This window comes from Syngnathus floridae, chromosome 4 (assembly GCF_059516105.1).
Source record: "Syngnathus floridae isolate MCC-2025c chromosome 4, RoL_Sflo_1.0, whole genome shotgun sequence".
Taxonomy (NCBI): Eukaryota; Metazoa; Chordata; class Actinopteri; order Syngnathiformes; family Syngnathidae; genus Syngnathus; species Syngnathus floridae.
Genome location: NC_142416.1, coordinates 5,955,762 through 5,972,014, shown reverse-complemented (window position 1 = coordinate 5,972,014; position 16,253 = coordinate 5,955,762). Strand labels below are relative to the sequence as shown.

The window sequence follows — 16,253 nt, the reverse complement described above, 5'->3', positions numbered from 1 at the left end:
CAGTCACAAACAGAAGAGAGACATTTGCCTGGGCGTATGCTGTGGTTGGATGTGGTATTTAAACCAGTGTTAAAGTAGCAATTGTGTGAAAGTTTACTGTAACATCCATGCTACATTCCATTACAAACTTATGCGGGCCTGCATTATTTTTGTTTCAATACAGAATGTTTAATTCTCATCTGTATTGTGTCAGTTTCACAGTAGAGTTCAACTCTGAATAACTAATAGATACTTTAGTGAAAGTCTCCCATTTCCCGACTGATATAGTGAGAACAGGCACTTAGTAACACTAAAAGTGTATTTTAGGAAGTGCAACTGTGTTTTATTATCGAATAAGTATAACTTTTAAAATAATATGTACTCTCTATTTAGCAGATGCGTCTGGAATGTACTATGTCCTGCAATAAAGAGGAATTTATTGTACTTTTTTAGGGAGTGGAATATTTTCGTACATTCAGAAGTGTATGAGTATGGATGTTACCTGTGTTGTAGTGCTTGGTACAGTATCTGAGGTCGGATTCGTCTTTAAGGATGAACTGTGGGAGCGTTAGTCCTTCGGCCACTTGGACCGGTCCATTCTCCTGCCACTCGAAGATCAGGTCATTCATGGTGTAACCAACTGTAAAAGGTGATTCATAAAAAACAGGATAATTTATTTTCATTCAACTTGTGAGGCAGTAGGTGCTCATCTGGGACATTTACACTGCTTTATCTCTAGGGATAGGATGAGAGAAATCCAACAAAATGAGATGTCTCACAAGATTGAGTCCTCAGGGACCAGATGAGATTTTTGCAATTTTTTTGATATAAAATAATGCCTTTGTCAATTTACAAAATGTTTTCTTTTTATTGAGCAGACTGCAAGAAATTGTATGATTTAGCCCTAAAGTGCAAATGTGAATACAAACACGAGAGTCAGTTAGTTAGAGGCTAATTTTTCAAATGCGGCTGAGGTCTTTCCTCCTACTGAATAGTTTAACAAAAAAGTATCCAGCCATCCATTATCACGAGGGTCATGGGCAATGGCGTGCTGGGTAATCGGGAGAGCCGGGCTTTTTCTCGGAGGGCCACTCCAATGTGTGTGTGAGTGTGTGTGTCGGGTGTGTGTGTGGGGGTGGACCATCATTTTCATATAGGCTACTACTTAATTAAGTTGTATAAATGGTTTTAATCCATGAAAAACCAACATGTCTTAAAACACCCCTTTTCCATCGCAGTTTTCTTTCATGTATTTTCAGTTGGGAGATACCATTACCGTATTTTCCGGACTATAAGTCGCTCCGGAGTATAAGTCGCACCAGCCATAAAATGCCCCAAAAAGTGAAAAAAAAACATATATGAGTCGCTCCGGAGTATAAGTCGCATTTTGGGGGCAATTTATTCGACAAAATCCCACACAAAAAACAGTCATGAACGAGCAACAACAGACTAAACGATAGCAACAACAGGCTAAACGATAGGTATGCTAACGTGACAAACACAAACAAAGAGCTGAGAACGGGCCTGACGTAACATATAGAGTGATTAAGGACAACTATTACATGTATAACATGTTTATAAAACCATCGGTGTCACTCCAATTCATTAAATAGCAACAACAGGCTAAACGATAGGTATGCTAACGTGACAAACACAAACAAAGAGCTGAGAACGGGCCTGACGTAACATATAGAGTGATTAAGGACAACTATTACATGAATAACATGTTTATAAAACCATCAGTGTCACTCCAATTCATTAAATCCATCGATCGTTCTTTGTCAACAATGGGTGCGCGCGGCTGAGGGCGCTTGCACTTCAAAATATTCCACAGGCTCATATAACGATAGATAAACTATATTTCAAATAACTATAATATAAGCCAATAATATTATCAAACCATCCGTGCACTTTAAATCCATTAAATCCATCGATCAAATTCCTCGTCCTTTGTCAGCATCGCCGTGCGTGCGCCCTGACGTCAGCCTCGTCTTTATTCCACAGATCTAGTATATAACTATATTGTAGCGTTAACAAAGTACAAGGATAGACGTGGGTTTGGTAAACGGCTCTTTATTAAACAAAACAAACTTCCAAGCGTGTGGCGGCATGGACTTCCAGACACGAGAGCTCCATGGCAGAGGACCAGGCGTGCGTAATGGCCATGTCCGAGCCCCATGCACCGTTCGCGGACAGCCACTCGGCCGAGCGCTGGCCCCCGACTCAGTAGAGTAGGACCGGGCATGCGTAAAAGCCATAATAGTTTTTCAAACCTTCTATGTCACTCCAAATCCTTAATTCCTTCAAACTCTTTGTCCTCCGTGTCACTTAGAAATGATCACCGCTAATGATGCCGGAAGTCCTTACGTGGATACGTTTGTCCATTATGTAAACAACCGCCGCGCCGCTGACGTCACTTGAAATAGTAATCCATTGGTACATCACGGTTCTCCAAACTTTCTTTCTGCTGCTCGATTACTGTTTTCAGCTGCATATTTTACAACTTGAAGTTTGTAACCTGCAAAATATGAGTTTCTTTTTGGTGCCATTTTTCTTAAGCCCACCCAGTTGATGAGTCACGGCCAACGGTGAAATTTAGAGCGCCCTCATCCAGTTTCGTCTGAAAATATAATTTTTTTCAGATGTAGTTTTTTGTTTTGTTTATTTGGTTGTTTTATCAAAGTCAAAGTCTGCTCTATCGTCGATTTTTTTTTCATATACCAAGACACACAAAGAGATTGAAATTACGTTATCCCTCGGTGAGATAGTACACATATGCATACAAGCAACACAGAAAAACCCAAGAAGGCACAAACAATAAATAAACAAGAGTGTTGAATAAATGATAAATAAACAAATAATAATAAATAATAATACTAAATATAAGAGGAGCAAAAATGGAGCAAGTGTACATACAGCAGACAGTGGACTTGGATATGGTGCTTTAAAGTGTTAATTGCTTTATTTGATGTTTTCTCTATTTTTTATGTTTTGAATATGTTCAAGATAAAGATATAAAAGCATGTGAAGTGATCAACTATACTAAAAATAAGATGGGAAGTGGTCAACTATATTTGTAAGTAAGTGATGTCTTAATGATCAAGTAAAAATTTGTGAAAAAAAACATATATAAGTCGCTCCTGAGTATAAGTCGCCCCCCACCCAAACTATGAAAAAAATGCGCCTTATATTCCGGAAATTACGGTACATGTTCCACCCCCCCGCACTCATTGAAGTTGGTAGAGTCCAATTTAGCTTTGAGCCTGAATGACGCAAGTTGTAGGGAAGAGGAGTGGCCTGTGAGTAAAAAGAAAAAGCCAGGTGGGGTTGAAAAAACTAAGAAAAAAGGAACGCTTTAGCTAACAGGTGTCAAACTCAAGGCCCGGGGGCCAGATACGGCCCAGCACATCATTTTATGTGGCCTGCGAAGACAAATTGTGCATCAAATTCGTGTCATTACTAGAATTGCAAATTGTCTTCACTTTTAAAAATATCTTTTTTTTAAATATTTGACCAGTTTTTACTAGTCTGATTTGAAAATGAGTTATTTGTCAGTTTGTTTTTTAGCTTATACTGTATATAATAATATAAATTTGGTAAACGGTTGTTTTTTTAACAAAACAAGAGTTCAACGAGCCAACAACTACTGAACTGTAACGATAAAAAGTTGCTACATGAAATAAAATATATCAAAGCACTATAACATAAATAGTTCACCACCACACGGCCCCAAGCACCGGCGTCGACTTCCAGGCGTGTGGTGGCGTGGACCTCCATCCCCGGAGGTGGCACTTCCAGCCACGGAGGTGGAAGAGAGCTCCATAGAATAAGACCGGGCGTGCGTAAAAGCCATGTCCGTGCCCCATCCACCGTCCCTGGACAGCCACCCGGCCGAGCGCCGGCCCCCTACTTCCATCCACGGAGGGGAAAGAGAGCTCCGTAGAGTAGGACCGGGCATGCGTAAAAGCCATAATAGTATTTCAAACCTTGTGTGTCACTCCAAATCATTAAATCCTTCAAACTCTCCGTCCTCCGTGTCACAAACAAAGCCGCAAATGATGGCGGTAGTACGTGGGCCCCCTTCGTCATCCCGTGATCGAATCCTTTGTCCTTTATGTTAACAACCGCCGCGCCGCTGACGTCACTTGCAGTTCAAACTACAAACTGTAATCCCTTGCTATATCGCGGGTCGTTTATTGCGGTTTCACTTTTTTCATTTTTTTTGAAATTTGTGAAAAAAATCACATATAAGTTACTCCTCAGTATAAGTCGCCCCCCACCCAAACTTTGAAAAAAAAAACGCGACTTATAGTCTGAAAAATACGGTAACTAGTGCAAAGGTTTAGGCGCTAGTCATTTAGCTCCGTACAGTCTTTATATTGTCCATTTAAAATACTACTTCAAAATCAGCGAAGTCGATTGAAGTGTCCGCTAAATAACAAATTTTGTTCTGAATTTATTTGAAATGTTTTTATTTAACCTAAGCTACATCCCAACGTTTTGGGCATCACCAATGGTTGCGTGTTGTTTTCCAAATGTTTTAAAGTTAATGCTCACAGTTGAAAAGAAAATGTATTTTACGATAAAAATAAATTGGGGTCCATGACTTAACCAATTTAGACAGAAAGATGCGTAGAATCGAAGCGGATGAAATCAAGGTTCAGGTGTAGTTAAAGGAGACATCTCATGAAAAATCGAATGTTTTTGCTTTTAAAAACATTTTCTTTCTTTGGAGTCTCCAGGAGTGTAGAAAAGTGTAATATATACCTCCAGATGCTGCAGAGATACTTTTATGATCGTTTTGGGGGGCTATTTTTTACTCCGTTCTTCGTTTTCTATTACCGTAATTTCACAACCATAGAATGCACATACCGTATTTGCCGGTGTATAAGTCGACTCGGTGTATAAGTCGACCCCTTAAATTCGACGGAAATTTACGATTTTATGATATACCCTTTGTATAAGTCGAGCTCAATTGTTGCATTATATTAAACTTCAAAATTCAATCAGAAATATGCGAAATTTATTGACGAAATGTGTTCAAATTCCGGGAGGCCGTGCGCATGCGCAGTGGCAGGAAATAGCTCCAGCCGAGCGGATCGGCACTTTATAAGCACCGCGGAGGAGATCGCGGAGTCTCATTCGACTTCCAGCGGCCAGCGCACTTGCGCACGCCGCCTGGCACCACCGGGAGGCCATGCGCACCGTGCGCACGCGCCAAGTGGCCGGAAATAGCTCCCGCCGAGCGGATCGGCTCTTTATAAGCACCGCGGAGGAGATCGCAGAGCCTCATTCGACTTCCAGTGGCCAGCGAGCTCGCGCACGCCGCCCGGCACATCCGGGAGGCCGTGCGCACGCGCCAAGTGGCCGAAAATAGCTCCCGCCGAGCGGATCGGCACTTTATAAGCACCGCGGATGAAATCGCGGAGCCTCATTCGACTTCCAGCGGCCGGCGAGCTCGCGCATGCCGCCCGGCACATCCGGGAGGCCGTGCGCACGCGCCAAGTGGCCGAAAATAGCTCCCGCCGAGCGGATCGGCTGTTTATAAGCACCGCGGAGGAGATTGCGGAGCCTCATTCGAGTTCCAGCGGCCGGCGAGCTCGCGCACGCCGCCCGGCACATCCGGGAGGCCGTGCGCACGCGCCAAGTGGCCGAAAATAGCTCCCGCCGAGCGGATCGGAACTTTATAAGCACCACGGATGAAATCGTGGAGCCTCATTTGACTTCCAGCGGCTGGCGAGCTCGCGCACGCCGCCCGGCACATCCGGGAGGCCGTGCGCACGTGCCAAGTGGCCGAAAATAGCTCCCGCCGAGCGGATCGGCACTTTATAAGCACCGCGGATGAAATCGCGGAGCCTCATTCGACTTCCAGCGGGCTGCGCACTCGCGCACGCCGCCCGGTTCAAATTTTCTAAGTGCCAACGGCTCTTGCGCCATAGAGTCCGCCTCGGCTGGTTCCCCATGTCGGCCAGAACAAGTGAAAATTCGTCCTCTTCCCCTGGAAGTCTGGCCAAGTATGGCGAATATTTTCTAAGTGCCAACGACTCAACCGCCGTAAAGTGTCTGCCTCGGCTGGTTCCCCATGTCGGCCACCAAAAGTGAAAATTCGGCCTCTTCCCCTGGAAGTCTGGCCAAGTTTGGCTAATATTTTCAAAGTGCGAACGACTCAACCGCCGTAAAGTGTCCGCCTCGGCTGGTTCCCCATGTCGGCCATAACAAGTGAAAATTCGGCCTCTTCCCCTGGAAGTCCGGCCAAGTTTAGCGAATATTTTCTAAGTGCCAACGACTCAACCGCCGTAAAGTGTCCGCCTCGGCTGGTTCCTCCGGTCGGCCAGAACAAGTGAAAATTCGGCCTCTTCCCCTGGAAGTCTGGCCAAGTTTGGCGAATATTTTCTAAGTGCCAACGACATTCATTTAGACATGGCGATTGAATGTTTACGTACCGGTAGTTATTGTCGTTGCTTGACACGCGATGACTCGCACATTCGCTCAATACCCAGTACTTCCCCCTAGCAGTCATCGTCGCTGTCTGGCTTTCCATGTCCGTTATTGAGGTGAGAATATTTGAAATTGTTGCTGAGGATGCGTGTTAATGCGACGAACACTTTATAATGATTCAGTTTCTTGCTGTTTGATGAGCCTGACGGACGCACACCCACGCACAATGAGATGCATGAGAAACGGCCTTGGTTACCATCACATTTGAAGCGATGAATACGAAGTTAAATTTTATGACTCGGTGTATAAGTCGAGGTCGATTTTTTTCGGTCGATTTTGGATCGAAAAAGGTCGACCAATACACCGGCAAATACGGTAAACGCATTAATTTAATTTCCTCAAAAAACAAAGGTGCGCCTTTTAATAAACAGGCGTAATGTCAGGCATGTCAGATGGCGAACTTGCCCAACTCTTTAATTTGGATACAGAAGATGAGGACTTGGACGGATTTGCGTATGAATATCGATCAACAATAATGTGAGTACAGTAGAGTACATGGTTAAACAGTAGAATAAAGTACAACGGAACTCACTTTCTTGCTCCTGTGACGTTTTTTGTTTGTTTACCGTAGATCATGGGATGCATGCGCCCTGTGATGCGGTGCGCCCTATGTGCGTGTTAAATACAGTAATGGCACACAACTGAGACTGCGCCTTTCAGCACGGTGTGCCCTTTGGTCGTGTAAATACGGTACGTATTTTTATCTATTACATCACATCCGTTGGGGCGTGACAAACCAAACAAGGTAATGGGTGTTGCCAAACAGAAATCCGAGTAACAAACATGGCGGATTCGCAAATCCGCCATGTTTATTACGATTCGGACATGTTTATTACTTGTAGCCCAAACAACTCAAGGATGTCGAAGTGGAGAGATCAAAATGTTCCGTTGTTGGATGCATCAATCAACACAAATTATTGCACCATCCCCTAACATCAGAACCTCAAAGAAGTGCCAGGTCAAATTTCATATTTCAATCAGTGTTCCCACGCCTGTGGTCGAAGTCCTGCTTGTTCAAGGAGTGTTTCAGAAATATTTTGTCAGTATAGAGAAGGATTCGCTGAAAGACTTCGTTTCGTTGATGTTTCAGTTCCTTTAACTTTTAACTTTGACTTAACTTCAATCTATGGAAACGATGGACACAGTAAAGCTTGAGATGACACGAACATAATAAACTGTATTTCACTTTGTCGATGCACTCGTTTTCATATCATTAGCGTCAGTCTTTCTGCTGATTTTGTAGCTGTTTTCACTTCTTCTGGGTGTATTTTGAGTAGTTGTATCAGATAAATAGCATCAAAGGTGCTGTATTATTCTTGGGGAACACAATAATGTGTTAAATGCATTCGTTAGCTTCTCGCTAACGCTAGTGCTAGCTTTATCTCAGCCTCCCACAGTGCTACGTATCCAATCTTCCATTTCGTTCATGTCAGCAGAATTGGCAGCATCTCTGATTTGCACTTCATTTTGTCACGAATGAAGCAGGACAACCAAATGCAACGCGGGCTCATACAAAATTTAAAGGAGAGTGTTTAAAATACAATGATGTATTTAAAAGTACAATTGAGTGTTTAAAAATAAACACAAGGGACGCGCCAGCCGGCCAGCACGCAAGAGCAGAGAGGAGCTAGACATGTTTACACTTCATAAAAGGTTCATAAAAGTCTTGTGTGGATATTGTAACAATGTATTTACTCTAATTCATTCTCTTATTTATTCAAATAAATAAGAACCTTTCTGAAAGGGTTAACATTTCTACAAAAGTGTTTAGAAATACAAAAAAAGTGTTTAAAAAAAACAATGAAGTGTAAAAAAACTATTATAAAGGTTCATAAAAGTCTTGTGTGGATATTGTAACAATTTGATGGTTTTTAATTACAGATTTTACAGAACCAGTCAAGCATGGAAAATAAGGCTGTTTTGAACTGATTTCATATACTGATCCAAATACTGCATCATTTGATTTTTGGTATCTCATATGCCCATGCAGGCTGGGCTTTCAGTAGCATGCATGACACATGCAGGCCCCCCACCACACACACACGCACACACATGCACGCACGCACACACTCATGCACTCGCACGCGCACATGCACACACGCACGCACGCACGCACGCACGCATGCACGCACGCACACACACACACACACGCACACACACACACACACACACACACACACACACACACACACACACACACACACACACACACACACACACACACACACACATACACACACACACACACACACACACACACACACACACACACACACACACACACACACACACGGGCATGCACACAATAGCACCTTAAGAAAGAAGACCAACTTCATCTTTTGTGTATGGCTTAAGGCATGTACCAGCTTTTACCAGCTGTTCCGCTTTTTAAAAAATGGTCCATAGAGCACCATGTTAATGCAGGTTTTTAAAATCTTCCTCCTCTTGCGTAGTTCAGTTTTTTCTGTTTCTCCATTTTACCATTTTTAATCTTTGTCAAGCTGGGTCATCCTGGTCAGAGCGTGGTCATTTAAATGATTATCTCAGTATAACACCAGTTTGTCCAATCTGTCTTCATTATCTGAATACAGATGCGGCTTAAAAATAATTACTTTTCTCATCCCAGTAAGCACGACAGTTGCATACGGTTTCAACATACATGTTAGCATTGGACGTTTAGTTTAGCGCTATAGTGAATGAATGAATTTGTGTGTGCGCGCATGTGTGTGTGTGTATGTGTGTGTGACGTGTGCACATGGGCATGCAAATAAGTACCGTAATTTTCGGACTATAAATCACGTTTTTTTTCATAGTTTGGGTGGGGGGGGCGACTTATACTGAGGGGCAACTTATATGTGAATTTTTTCACAAATTTTCAAAATTCAAAAAGAAAAAAGAAAAGAAAAGTTAAACTGCGATAAACTAACCGCGATGTAGCAAGGGATTACTGTAATTTGAATTTCAAGTGACGTCAGTGGCGAGGCGCGGCGGTTGTTTACATAAAGCACAAAAATTCCATCACGGGATGACGAAGGGCCCCACGTACTACCGGCACCATTAGCGGCTTTGTTTGTAAGTGACACGGAGGATGAAGAGTTTGAAGGATTTAATGATTTGGAGTGACACAGAAGGTTTGAAAAACTATTATGGCTTTTCCGCACGCCCAGTCCTACTCTACGGAGCTTTCTTTCACCTCCGTGGATTAAAGTCGGGGGCCGGCGCTCGGCCGGGTGGCTGCCCAGGGACGGTGGATGAGGCTCGGACATGGCTTTTACGCACGCCCTGTCCTACTCTACTGTGTTCTCTTTCACCTCCGTGGATGGAAGTCGTGGGCCGGCGCTCGGCCGGGTGGCTGTCCGGGGACGGTGGATGGGGCTCGGACATGGCTTTTACGCACGCCCGGTCTTGTTCTATGGAGCTCTCTTCCACCTCCGTGGCTGGAAGCCCATGCAGGCTGGGCTTTCAGTAGCATGCATGACACATGCAGGCCCCCCACCACACATGCACACACACGCATGCACGCACGCGCACACTCACGCACCATCCGTGGATGGAAGTCCACGCCGCCACACACCTGGAAGTCGACGCCGGTGCTTGGGGCCGTGTGGTGGTGAACTATTTATGATATAGTTATTTGATATATTTTATTTCGAATAGCAATTTGTATATGTTTTTATCGTTACAGTTCAGTACTTGTTGGCTCGTTGAACTCTTGTTTTGTTAAATAAAGAGACGTTTACCAAACCCACGTCTTTCCTTGTACTTTGTTAACGCTATAATATAGTTATATACTAGATCTGTGGAATAACGACGAGGCTGATGTCAGGGCGCACGTGCGGCCTTGTTGACAAAGGACGAGGAATTTGATCGATGGATTTAGTGATTTGGAGTGACACAGATGGTTTGATAATATTGTTGTTTATATGATAGTTATTTGATATATATTTTATATATTGTTATATGGGTCTGTGGAATATTTAAAATATTTAGACGTTAGCGGCGCGGCGCATACGCGGCATCGTTTCCATAAAGGACGATCGATGGATTTAATGAATTGGAGTGACACAGATTTATAAACGTGTTATTTATGTAATAGTTATTTGAATAACTCTTAATGTTACGTCAGGCCTGTTCTCAGCTCTTTGTTTGCGTTTATGTCACGTTAGCATACCTATCGTTTAGCCTGTTGTTGGTCGTTCATGTCTGTTCTTGGTGTTGTATTTTGTCGAATAAATTTCCCCCAAAATGCGACTTGTACTCCGGAGCGACTTATATGTTGTTTTTTTTCCACGTTATTTTTTTCATTTTATGGCTAATGCGACCTATATTCCAGAGCGACTTTTAGTCCAAAAATTAAGGTACATTAAAAGAGTATGTATGCTGACCCCACTCCCAAAACCTAGAATAAAAACTTTCCAAAGAAAATACAAAAGACAGATTCAAGATTCCAGAATTTCTATTCGCCATGTTTGGGCGTGCCAAACAAGGAATTTGACTTCGGTACATCACAGCCTCTGTTCCACATTTAGGTGACTAACAACACTCAGGACGTGTGAAAAATGACAAATATTCTCAGGCATCCCCTGATCTTAAGATGTCCTTGGTTACAACTATTTCTGTACCTGGCTTGGGAGGTAATTTAATTCAGGTGTCATAAAGTTTGATAATATTGTTGTTGATTTTCGGAACAAGGAAATAGGGTCAAGCAACCAAATATGAAATCATGATGCGACTCTCGTGAGAATGTTGTGTCTTGGTTCAGATAATGGATGGATGGATGGATGGATGGATGGATGGATGGATGGATGGATGGATGGATGGATGGATGGATGGATGGATGGATGGATGGATGGACATTCTCAATTTGAACTCAATTAGTACCAGAGCAGGGGTAGTTTAATCAATCAATCAATCAATCAATCAATCAATCAATCAATCAATCAATCAATCAATCAATCAATCAATCCTTTATTTGCCAAGTTTGAGCATGCCAAACAAGTAATTTGACTCCGGTATATCTCGGCCTCTGTACAACATTTCGGTAGCTATCAACATTCAGGACGACAGGTGCAAAAATTGACAATTATTCTCAAACATCCCCTGATCTTAAACTCCCAGGAGGGCAAGGAAAAACTCAGAACTCCTACTAGGCGAAATGAGAAACCTTGAGAAGAGACCACAGATGGGAGGATCCCTCTTCCTGTCATGAAGGGAATAGAGCTGGGTGACCAAATGCAGCTTGGACCAGGGTTTATTGAAGGAACTCAAAAGACAGACTATAGATACTCGACAAGGGATCTGAATAACTGAACAGAAAGACGAAACAAGACGAGAACAGACAAGCAACTAGAAAAACAAGAAGACATGAGACGCAAACAATCCGACGGGGAGTGACACGCAGACAGGACTGAAATACAAGACAGGTAACGAGAGGCAGGTGACGGCAATTACATAGATTGTGAGCAGAGACAGGAGGGGAGGGGCGACGCGAACAGAAATCATGGCAACATTAAAGCGTACCTTTGGTCATTAGCCATATTAACATTTTTCTATTCTACGAATATGGCTTAATCAAATCCCTGAAGTTTATTCAAAAAAAGCAACTCATGTAGGAAATAAATGGCTTTTATTAAGTGTGACATGGAAATACTGGGAGCATCCATGTTGCTTAGTTTGTAGCCCGGATCAGGCAGCGGCGTGACATCAGCAAGTTGATGCTCCAGCAAGCTCCAATCTTGTCCCCAGCGTTGGTGCAGTGCGAACAATTTTTGCCCATAAACAGAGGAAAATTGATGTGAAAAGGCAGCAGCGTCATGAAAAGAGATCCCAGAGACAAAATAATCCCGTTTTGAGACAGGTGTGTATCTGTGACAAGCAGTTTTTGTCCCCGTTTTGATAAATTACTGGGCAATTATTGTGGTTTGTTTACATTGGTTTCCCGTCATGGGGGACAAGCGTATTTTGCCAGGGAAGTCAGTTTCCTGTTAAGTGATTTTAGTAATGGCTATGATCAATTGGTCTTTTAAGTAAATGTCTGGAAGCTGATTTGTATAATACAGGGATGAGAATGGCAAATGTAAAAAAGCATGGAAAAGAAGGGGGGTTATACGCTGTCGCGGCGGGTGGGGGAATGCCCGCGAGAGTCGCCGAGGCTAACGTTGCTAGCCGGCCGCTCCCCCCATATATAAAAAAAAAAAAAATTTTCCCAACGGATTAACATGATTCACGAAAATACTTTCGACAGAAATAAACTCGGAAATCTGCGGGTCCGCGGAAAATTCTCATCCCTGTATAATGGCAGCCGGATAGCTTTGCCAGTGCGAAAGTGGGGTGGGGTGGGGGGCACAACCTTTTCTACAGAACATCTAATCGTTGTATTCATTTATTCCTACATCATTACTCACAATACCCTTAAATTTCAACATAATCGGTTTCTTATAAAGGTAGTATAGAGGCCTGATTGGGGCGCCTCAAAACGGAATCAACTTTGTGACGTCATATCCGGGGCGCCATATTTCTTCCCCAGGCAGCAAAAGTGCCGGTCAAACGGCAATGTTTCAGGGTATATACCTCTTGTCTCTAAGAGGTGTTGTGTTATTTCTTTTTTGATATTATACATTTACTTTATACTAAATCAGTGCCAGGCGGCTCGGTGGCGCACTGGGTAGCACGTCCGCCTCACAGTTAGGAGGGTGCCCTGAACCGGTTGCCAGCTAATCGCAGGGCACACAGAGACAAACAACCATCCGCACTCGCACTCACACCCAGGGACAATTTGGAGTGCTCAATCGGCCTACCAAGCATGTTTTTGGGATGTGGGAGGAAACCGGAGTGCCCGGAGAAAACCCACGCGGGCCCGGGGAGAACATGCAAACTCCACACAGGGAGGGCCGGAGGTGGAATCGAACCCACACCCTCCTAACTGTGAGGCAGACGTGCTACCCAGTGCGACACCAAGCCGCCTTTATTATTATTATTATTATTATTATTATTATTATTATTATTATATATCGTATTATACTTAAATGGAAGTGGAATTGGATAAAGAAACATTTCTCCAAAAAATTCTCTGTACATGTACGAGTGTTGTATTTCCTGTGCTCTCAGCATCATTACATCACAGTAAGCTGCATTATCTCAGAAAAAAATTATCTCAAATAAACACATCACATAAATTGAGCTACCGTATGTATGGTGTGGTTAGTGGGTTAAAGCAGAAAAATTACTGAAAAAAAAATCATCTGATCCTTGTCTTGTCAGTCCCCTGCAGTCACTGTCAGGCTGTGTTCCCTGAATTAGCCTTCACAGAAATTAGGTTACCAATTTATGACTTTGAGTCATTAAAAATCTGTTGCTACATGGCACTTTTTACAAATGACATCAGTCATGACATCAAATCGTGCTGCGGCTTGGTACCAAATTGGGGTACGGGCTGGTGTTTCAATCAGAGATATTGCTTCTAATCTGGTTTCTTGACCCTATCACCACCACCAATCACAAATAGATAACGCACCTTTCATATAAAAAAAAGCAGGTGGATTGTCCCGGGGTGCTGCCCTACCGCTGAACTATTTTGAATGAGAAAAACATAAAGAATAAAATAAAATATAAAGGAATTACAGTAGGACGCACGGTGGGTGGCGCACTGGTTAGCACGTCCGCCTCACAGTTCAGAGGGTGCGGGTTCGATTCCACCTCCGGCCCTCGTGTGGAGTTTGCATGTTCTCCTGCCTGGGTGCCTGCGTGGGTTTTCTCGGGGCATTCCGTTTTCCTCCCACATCCCAAAAACATGCATGGTAGGCTGATTAAGCCCTCCAAATTGCCGATAAGTGTGAATGCGAGTGCGGGTGGTTGTTTGTCTCTGTGTGCCCTGCGATTGGCTGTCCCCCGCCTACTGCCCGATGACTGCTGGGATAGGCTCCAGCACGCGGCGACCCCCGTGTGGACAAGCCGTACAGAAAATGGATGGATGGATGGAATTACAGTAATACATATTTTTTTAATCATATGTGTATCTATTCTTAGATAAGCAGGACAAATTGTATATAGTTTATGACGAATAAAAAGGTTTTGTTTGTAAGTTGTTTGATTTTTCGCAAGGGCACAAGAAATAACGAGATACATGGCGTGCCACATTGCAGAGGATTTGCAGCCATTTTGTTGTGGACAACAAGGGTTTTAAAAGGGCAGTAGCGAACCTGAAGCTTAAATGCGGGTTTCCTTCATGAGCACATTTTAGTCAATCTGTATTAGTCTTTCCACCGATGCACAAGCTGTCATCCAACAGAACTTTATGCAGTCAGAGTGTATCGCAATCACCACAAATGGCTGGACTTCATATACAACCCTGAGTTATATTACCAATACAGGACATATAATGAGTGAATGGGAGTTTAAAAGATATGTTAGGGCTGTCACTATTGAATATTTTGGGAATTGATTATTCGATCCATTATTGCGCCTTTTAATCAAATAATCATTACAATTTCATTTGCATTAATTTATATTAAAAAATATATCGATTACTGTTTATTAACCAATTGTTTTTGTTAGTTAGGCATTATTTCGAAGTTAAAGAAACAACTGAACACCAGCTAAAGCAATATCACAAAAAGCATTCATGGTCATTGTTTCCCAAAGTAAACGCATATGCTCTTATTTTGATAAACAAAGCTTAATCAGTCTGCTTTATAGAAGGACTAGAGCTATCAAATAATTTATACTTTTGAGAGTCTGAAATCTGTATTTAATAATGACTCTAAACGATCACTCAATTATTAAAATCGATTACTTTTGCCACCTGTACTATGTCCTACAAAATTTAGAGAAATGGGAATTACAATACTTCTTCACTGAAAATCAAGGCAATTCTGTTTGTCTAATTTGTAAAGAGACGGTTGTCTTGTTTAAGGATTTCAACCTAAAGAGACTATCAGACTAAACATGCTAAACACATACCTTGACAACATTTAACATCAACAATAATAATAATTGCTGTTGTCATTTGTAATTGCAATCATTTTCTGGAAGAAATTGATCATTATCTGACAGAATTTAAGGGGTATGTATATAATAATAATAATATATATGTTAGAAATTTGCTCACTCAAACAATATTTTGCAAGAACCACACGGGAGACAAGCAAGTCCTTTTAGACACCTGCAGGTGGAGAGTTCACTCGTTCAAGGAATGAAGTCTGAAGCCTCCTTCCTGCAAGAGGATATTTATTAAGAGAAACAGAGTGGGGGTATGGGTAGGCTGGCTAGAAAGCCCTTGTCCTCTAGTCTAAACATGTCAGGGGATGTTTTACGACCTTGTGATAAGGAGGACAAGGTAAGGTATTTATTACCTGTTGCATTCCAACATAATCCTACGATAAAGATAACCTGGAAAACCCTAACAATGGGCAATGCAGGAAACATCAAACTAGCAGTAAACGAGGCTGGACAGTCTCCACACAAAGTGTTTTACTCACACTTCAAACCTGGCACCCCAAGCCTGGTAGGCAGTGTGAGTATGCTGTGACATTTTTTTCATTGCGGTACATCTGCCACCGCTGTGCTGACCATTAATCAAAAATCTCACCGTGCATAATCTTACAATGGTTGTAGCAACTAGATGGAGCAGCTTGCTTGACATGATTGAGAGATGCTTGGAACAACCACAAGCTGTTGCTACAGCTCTTTTAAGTGATGAGTTTAGACCAGACATGGGCAAACTACGGCCCGCGGGCCACATCCGGCCCACGGGGCCGTTTAATCCGGCCCGCCAAACG

At 42.8% G+C, this 16,253-nt stretch overlaps 1 protein-coding gene across 5 annotated transcripts in view; it reads right to left on the bottom strand.

The window, feature by feature from the left end:
- glra3 (glycine receptor, alpha 3) overlaps nt 1–16,253 on the bottom strand; it is a 105,982-nt gene that overhangs the window by 26,413 nt on the left and 63,316 nt on the right. For all 5 annotated transcript variants that reach the window (XM_088373349.1, XM_088373350.1, XM_088373353.1 and 2 more), the window contains one exon: nt 482–619. In XM_088373349.1, the coding sequence (XP_088229475.1) occupies nt 482–619 (138 nt within the window). The remainder of the gene's footprint in view (nt 1–481; nt 620–16,253) is intronic.